At 53.8% G+C, this 8,232-nt stretch overlaps 1 protein-coding gene across 1 annotated transcript; it reads right to left on the bottom strand.

The window, feature by feature from the left end:
• Nucleotides 1-3,221: 3,221 nt before the first annotated feature.
• LOC141419544 (PWWP domain-containing DNA repair factor 4-like) lies at nt 3,222-5,185 on the bottom strand. The gene has a single exon (XM_074062460.1). The coding sequence runs from the start codon at nt 5,173-5,175 to the stop codon at nt 3,670-3,672; it is 1,506 nt and encodes a 501-aa protein (XP_073918561.1). The 5' UTR covers nt 5,176-5,185; the 3' UTR covers nt 3,222-3,669.
• Between the last annotated feature and the right edge of the window lie 3,047 nt (nt 5,186-8,232).

The raw sequence follows: 8,232 nt of genomic DNA, 5'->3' as shown, positions 1-8,232 counted from the left end.
CAGACCTGACAAAAATAAGTTAACTAGATCTCATCTCAACAAGCAAGTGGTGTCATATACCACTTCTGAGGGTTGTGCCTTTTTCTGCTGCCTAGGTTGGGGATTGAGAAGGTCTTCACAGCAAGCTCAACCCACCACTAGCTCCCAGCTCCCAGTGAGCTTGCAGCCAGCTAAATGGCATCAGCACTTTTTGCTCCCATGTTGCCTGACAGCCCAGGATCCCCCACTGTGCAATCTGTGTGTGGTGTGTGTGTGTGTGTGTGTGCGTGTGTGCCTGTCTGTCTGTCTGTCTACGCACATGTGTCACCACTGGCTCTCCCACCCCGAGAGGCAAACTCACTCTCCTTCCTAGGCAGCATCATCCTCGTGCTACTGGCTCATTCCTCTCCGGGTCCTGAGTAATGCAGTCATAGGCCCCTGCTCCTGCTTGCTCTGCCCTCGATCCTGCCGGGCTGCCCGCTTTGGCCATGGGGTTTTGGATGGTGCCTCGGGAGTCAGGCAGCATTCATGGGCAGAGCCACAGCTTACAGGAGTGAGCCCTTCAGATTCATGCATCCTGGCTACTGGGCTGTGTTCCAGCTCTCTGCTGGGGACTCGTGGTCCTGGCCTCCCAGGTGTCATGGGTTCAATTGTGCCTCCTTCCTCCCCCCAAAATTTCTAAGTGGAAGTCCTAGCTCGCACTACCTCAGGATGTGACTTTCTTTGGAGAAAGGGTAGCTGTTGATTTAACTAGATAAAGTTAGATGAGCTCATACTAGGGGAGGTGAGTCCCAGATCCAATATGGCTGGTGTCCTCATGAAAAGGGATAATTGGACACTGAGACAGACACCTGCATGGGGAGGATGTCATGGGAAATTTAGATGGATGCTGCCTAAGACAAGCACCATCTTTAGAGGAATCTCCTTGAGATGAAGTCTTGGTGAGGGCTCCAGGAATGACAAGGTTGCACCCCAAGAAGCAACTGCCAGGAATGACTAACAAAAGGATGAGGGGGTCAGGGAGTCCCAGGCACAAAATCCACATGACATCACCTTCAAAGGGCTCAGGGCCCCGGTCCGCCCGGTCAGTCGCATCCACGGACTGAGCCCTCTGGACACGGGTGCGTGCCGTCTCCAAGCAGCAACGGCAACCAGCCCTTAGCAGCAGGGCCTGATGTTCAGCAGTGTGCCGGATGACAGAGGACAGGAGGACTCTTTGATCCAAGAGCTTACAGTGAGTGACAGGTGGGGATTTCCCACCTCACAAACACACCTCACACCTGCCACAGAGACGCAGCTTAGGGCAACTGAAGAGTGGACTCAGCAAGTGCTCAGGCTGGAAGGGATCTCACAGTCCACACAGCCACCTCCACGCCATTCAATGAGCCTGATTCGAAGAGGAGGACAGTAGGGGCTTGTCCCAGGCAAGAATGCTTCTCAGGTGTAAATGACCCCCCAGAGATACCAGCTGTCCTCCCTTTGCCCCAACCAGCAGACGCCCCTGACCTCACCTCACAAATGTGGGGAAACCTGGGAGTCTGGTTCCAACTACATGTAGTCAGTCAGCACATGAGGGCTTTCTCACTAAGAGTATAAAATAGTCCATCCTTGTGATCTTAGCAACTACACTGTCACCGGCGTCACAAGAGCTCCAGCCCTTTCTATGGCACCTGCAGTTTACCTTCCAGAGCAGAGCCTTAATCCACATCTGGCTTGCTCTCTGACCTATGAAGAAGTGAGTGAATGAGTGAATGAATGAATGAATGAATGTGGCAACAAAGAACATGTTAGAACCCAGACACCAACATGACTTCACGAGAAAGCTGAGGTTGGGAGTGTGTTGGACTCAGAGAAAGGAGGTGTCCTAGACAACTCGAGTCTGCTGTCCTGGGTGTAGGGGTCCCCGCTGAGCAAGGAAGCGCTCTAGTCCTCCTAATTCCCAGAGCCAAGATGATGGCTCAAGGAGAGTCCAGAAATGGGCTGCAGGAGGCCAAAGCGGAGGTCAGTTAGGCCTGGAGCTCACATGATTGGGGAGATCCACATCTAAAATCACAAGACACCGAGTGTGACTGTGAACGTTTATTTAGAATGAGAATGAAATTCAAAACGAGTCTTCAAAAGTGACAACCGCAAGGGTCATAATCTCTGACCTGCTAGGGTTTGGAGGTGCATTTATCCATTTTCCTCTATGTATAATGTGGTACAGTCTCAAGTATGGTGGGGCAGAAGTTCAAGGTGAAAGACACGATGGCTTTCTTGTGACTCCAGACGGCTACTTTGCTAATTTTACAAAGACCTGCCACTTGAACACATAGCACAGCGCCATGAGAACGGAGCAAATGCCCTCCGGATCCTATTAAGCCCTTAGTGTTTATTTTCACAGGCAGTTGTAAACATAAACCAGCTCTCTCACATTTATTCTCCAAAAGCATCCTGTTTCCAGGGGGTATCAGGATCCGTGGGCTTCACAGCACATCATTTAATGGAGTACATAAATTATGTCCAGAAAGGGGCCACATTGAACAGAACGGAGGCTGTTTCTAGAGGCTGTTCTCCAGTTTGCAGCCCCAGATATCATGCACTGCACGGGCAGCATGACCGGCCGGTGTACATTTCTACTGACTGACCCGCGTGCATAGGTGCTGTGGGAAGGTGCCCAGCTTGGCCCTTGAACAACAGCTAAAGCTCAGGTGACTTGAAACAAACGACCTCGTCTGAGGGGATTCAGGATCCAGGAGAAAGTGCTTGCTTTCCAGCAGTTTGTCCTCAGTGGATGGGCTTCTCGGCAGCCAGCCGGGACTCCCAGGTGCAGAGTAGCTAGCCCCTGAACAGGCTGACCGGGTGCATTGCACTTGGGGACAGAAGGCCATGGGAAGAGGACCCAGTGGCCTGTGATGAAGACAGCCAGTGGCCTGTGTGCTTCAGGAAGCCGGTCAGCCCTTGAAGGGCCGTTCTCAGAGGTGGAATTTCAGGGGCACACGGAGTTAACAATCCAGGCTGACAAACGGTCACTGCACGCTGATGATTCCCCCACCCCGTATGGACAGCAAGCAGCAGATCCAGGAACCCAAAGTGGGTGTTTGAAGATGTACCGGAAGGCACTGAAAACCTATCCCTGCCGCTGGTTTCAACCCTCAGAACTGTTTTTTTTTTCTTTTAAAAAAAGTAAAAAAGAGGCCTAGCAGGGAAAACTCAGGAATTATCTTAAGAAAGAGTCCAACAGTTTATATCCATGTGTCTCCGGAAGAATGAAAGATCCAGAGGTTTCTGGGAAAACATAGACAAGGTCTGCAAAGTTTTTTGTTGCTGAATAGCTGACACCAGTGCCTTTTTGTGTAGCAAGCAAACAGGCACACATCTTACTGGCAAATGCCAAGTGTGTCAAAGGTGAAGTGATGATGAGAAGCAGTGGTGTTTTCCTCAGAGACTCTGGCCAGCAGGCCTCCGGCAGGTTAGATGGACATAGAGCGGTTGCAGTCTTTGGACCAAATACTTGGGGAAGAGGTTGGGAACAAGAACTGTCAAGGAACGAAGGAGGCCCACACAAAGGAAGGGACACGAAGAGGGGGATCCAAACAGAACAGAGACTCAAATCTGCACAACACGGGTACATGGCACGGAGAGGGGGTGACACATTTCCAACAGACAGACAGGCATGCCACCTGGTGAGGGAAGCGAAGGGACCCTCTCCTAGGTTAGCGGTGCAGGAGGAGACCTGAAGGACTGATTGGCGGTTGCTGATCTCCTCCTCCTCCTCTCCTTTAAGATATTCTTGTCAAATAGCTCTTTCTCACGCCTGTGCACAGGTGGCCCTTGCAGATACTTCTCTTCTGCTTCCTTGTAGTCCACTCCATCCAGTTCGGCAATTGACCAAATGATTGCTTCTGGCAGCAGAACTTCCACCACGAATCTTACTTTGTCGCCCTTCATCATAGCGAGTATGGTCTCGTCTGTGTGCTCGTAGATCTTTTGTAAATGTTTGACCATGGTGAACAACTGATCCTCGTCCTCCAGGTAGGTCTCGATGCAGAGCATGCACTTGCTTGTCTCCAGAAAGGATGCCAGCCACCTGGACGGCTTCCAGCCCTTCACGATGTCCAGGAGGTGGGGGTCGGCCCCCTTTCTCCTCACGATGAAGTCCACCAGCTTCTGGTTGTGTCGGTCACACGCGGCCCTCATCCGGTCGGGGAGAAGTTTCTTGCAGGGCCCCTTCCTGCCCAGGAATGTCTTCTCCTCCTCCTCCTCCTCCTCGGAATCGTCCAGCTCGGCATAGTTCACCTTGGGGAAGTCACCCTCTCGCAGGTCACCCTCTTGGATGGCTTTCCGAATTGGGTAGCTGGCGTCGGTGGCGTAATAGTGCAGGAAGGGGCCTGAGAAAGATCCCCGGGCCACCCCTTCCCGGTAGTGGGCAATCAGCGAGAAGCACCAGTTCAAGCCCTGCAGGTGTGCTCTGCTGGCTCGCCTCAGGAGCTTGAATCTCTCATCGCAGTGCAGGGGCTTTAATCTGCGCAGAGGGACGCGGATGCCCCTGCAGTCCCCGCGCAGGCTTGCCTGGATCAAGAGCACCCTGGCTGTCTGGGTGGCTTTGTTCACACTCTTGACCACGGCCGGCCAAAACGGATGATCCTGGAATTGAAACCAGACCATCGCTCCTCTGTCAACGGCACCGGGCTCCTGGCCAAAAGCCCTGCTCACGGTTCGCCCGTCTAGTCCACCGCAGAGCTTGGGAATGCTGGCGAAGGTCTGAGCAGCCTTTGAGCGCACCTGAGGTGCACGCTCTGCTCGTCCTCTCTCAAAGGCTGGCAGCTGGTGCTTCCTTTTCCTGTTTGCAATCCGGAGAGAGTAATGCAGGCTCGGGTTCTGGGACTCGGGCGACTCCGCCGCCCCTTCCAAGCCTGGCTCCGAGGCCCCCTCGCCAGGGTCCTCCCCCATGCTTCTCAGGAAGGTAGTGCTCCCTTGGGGCACAGGAGCCCAAGTCCCTGGCCAAGGGTCCCAGGCCTCTTCCTTCAGAGCTTTGGGCCCGGTGGGGGCCTGCTGCTCCTCCTTAGCCCACACGCCCTCCCCCACCACGGGGGGACTTGAGGGCACAAGTGTGGAGGGGCCCGCCTTGTTCTTGCCCTGCTGTTCACCAGCAGCTCCTAAAGGTGTCAGGGAGTTTGCGGGCGCACTGGTACTTTGGGATGCCTTTGCTTGCATTTCGGCTGCACCAGGGCTGACGGCTGTGTGCACCTGGGCTGCCCCACCAGGCGGGGCATCCTCCTTCTCTGGAAGCCGCACCAGCAGGGATCTTGGGCCTCCCCTTTGCCCAAGCCTCCTACGGAGGGTCCCTTTCTGTTTCCTATGTTTCCTGGGACGGCAAGGGTATGGGCACGGGTGGGAGCAAGGGCAAGAGCTGGCACAGAGGCAAGCACGTGGGCGAAGGTGACCACGAGGGCGAAGGCGAGGGCCTGAGTGGGCTGGCTCTGCCGGTCCCTTTGGGGACGCCAGAGGGGTCCCGTGCTCCTGCGGTGTTCTTTCTTGACCCAAGGCCATTCTCCCGTGCACAATCTCCAGTGCCACTCTAAGGGCCTTTCTGTACACCCTTGTTTGTCCTGATGGGGCAGTGTCCTTCCATGTGGCGACTCCTGGTGGGTCAGTGGCTGCCAAGGGCATCCCTGCTGAGGAGGCCAGGGCTTCAATTCTAGACACACTGAGGGCCGTGATGTCTGTGCTGTTCACTTGGATCTTTTCATCTGTGGAGAGGACTTCAACTTCTAGGGGAAACAGCCCTTCCCTATCACTTGTTGCTGAAGTCCCCAATCTGGACAATACCTTTGCTGGCCACAAGTGGCCTTTCCATCTGCACAGGACGTACTCGGCAGCGTCCATCGTGACTGGACTCGTGTGGCAGGAGGTGATTAAGAGAGCCTGAGGCTCCTGGCTGCCATAGTCACTTCTACTGCAGCTCACCCAGCTCTCCTCTGGCCTAGGACCACTGGGGCTCGCAGCCTGCTTCAGCTCTCCTCCCTCCTGAGTCTGCCGAGACACCTGCACATGGGGCGTCAGTGGGGATGCAGGAGTGCACTGGAATTTGGAGAAGGGAAAGCAGAAATGTGTCAGAAAAGAATCTCCCTTTTGTGGAAGGTAGAAGCCCCCTGCTCAGTGAGATTGAGAAGAGAGAAAATAGGGAAATACAAAAATGTGTCCTCCAGAGAGAGGCAGGCAAATGGCACATCCTTGGGGCAAACATACAGAAGGCACCAGAGGAGCGAGCTCCCATACCTCTGCAAACCCTACTTGTTCTTCCAGCTGTAAACACTGCACACCGGACAGCATCCTAGTGGGACCTGCAGGTGGCCGTCATGTCAGGGGCCCATTTCTCGTACTGCACGCTCGGAGCCTGTGGCTTGGCTTGGGCTTGCCCCCTGGAGGGATGCTTCCATGTTTTCTTTCTTGGGATGCTACTTCTGCCCCGCCCACCCCAGGAAGCCTGAGGACATCTACTGCACACATGCACTGGGCATCAGGGAGATGCCATATTCAGAGGCAGTGAGGAGCAAAGGAAACGGCACCCCGAAAAGTCAATGGGAAATGCTGGTATGCGAATGATTGTTACGTGGAAAAGGCTTACCCGGGGTCACGTGGATCCCAGCAGGTCTGGTTTCTGAGCTGGCTCTCTGGACTGCCAGGCTGCGGCTGCCTGTCTGTAGACCCTTCGTCCCGCTCCGGGCCTCTGACCTGCACCGTTCTTCCAGGGATTCAGGGCCCCCGGGCCCCCAACCTGTTCCCTCTAACGTGAACCTGGAAGATCCAAAACAGATGGGAAACCATTGCCACTTAAGGGATGACCGAGTGCTGGCTCTCCCTCTCCCAACTCCAGAGCACATGCTTTGTGAAAGCGAAGTCAAATGCTAATCCCATCCATAACGGAGATGTCTAGTTTCTTCCCGCTTTTGCATCTCACCGCAGTTCCACCCCATTCCCTCTGCTTGTGGAGGCTGAAGGCGAGTCTCTGCCCTCAGAACAGTGGGGCCTCCTCCTTTCAGACAGCATCTACCATGGACGTGTGGCTTTCCTACTAGCAGTCTAGGTGCTGTGTGTGCGCGCGAGAAACAAAAGCAGGGTTTCTCTGATTCTCGAATAACGTCAGCTGGGCTTGCAGAGAAGATGAAATGCACAGGAAGAAAAATAACGGGGTCTACACACCACAGCATCACAGCCTCTCCCTCTTACTGTGAGGATGTGGGTACTTCCAAAGCACGGCCTCTACGTCCCACTGCACCCTCATACACAGGGCACGTGAGGCCAGAGTTCCTAACCCAGGAGCACACTGGGACACATCTCCTTGTGAACGCCTGTTTTCCTGCATTAGATCTGGGAATGTCTTTGCCCCAAGGTTCCCGTAAGTTTTCCAAATCATATCTGCCGAAAATTCCAACACTACAGAAACGCGTCTGTAAACCTAGCTACTTGGGAGGCTGAGATGAGGAGAATCAGGGCTCCAGCCCAAGTTTGTGAGACCCCTTCTCTAAAATAACCAGAGCAAAATGGACTGCAGGTGCGGCTCAAGTGGTAGAGCACCTGCTTTGCAAGCACAAGGCCCTGAGTTCAAACACCAGTACCACCAAAACAAATGTAGAAGACAGACCACTCTTCTCTGCCCACCTTCTCACCCCTAAACACTCAGTTGGATGCATTCCACTTTTCTCTATTATCCATTCACTGTACAAACGTGTATGATAATTCATTGCTATGTTTCGGGTCATGACTACCTGGCTGTGAAGAAGTTGCTTCCTACATAAACGCATGTATGCATGTCTTTGGTCGCATACGCTCGTAGGTGTAATATGAACAGTCTGATGAGGGAGAAATAGACTCACTTGGGGAATAATGTGCAATAAACCTTTCCTGGATGAGTGTGTGTGATCGGACAGGTTTGGCGGGCTCTGATTGAGCACACAGAGTACTGGGCTGTCAAGCACAGATGTGTGTCATCTGAGGACACACAGCAAGAGTGAGAAGGAATAACAGGTGACTCAGCTGCTTCAGTGTCCCCTCATCCAGCTCGCCCAACTAAGCCGGCGTGCTCAAGCACCCAAAAGCCCACCACACCCCAAGTGCATACACACGTGCACACACACACTGTTAGAAATACAAGATGCCTGGCGTGCATGTGTGCAACACATGCTTACTGCCTCCACACAGTCCCGCATGTGTTTCTGCTTCCAGCGTGCATGTTATTCTTAGCTGATTTTGAAATCCTACAGGGAAACC

This window comes from Castor canadensis, chromosome X (genome assembly GCF_047511655.1).
Source record: "Castor canadensis chromosome X, mCasCan1.hap1v2, whole genome shotgun sequence".
Classification (NCBI taxonomy): Eukaryota; Metazoa; Chordata; class Mammalia; order Rodentia; family Castoridae; genus Castor; species Castor canadensis.
This window is presented reverse-complemented; position numbering and strand designations above follow the sequence as displayed.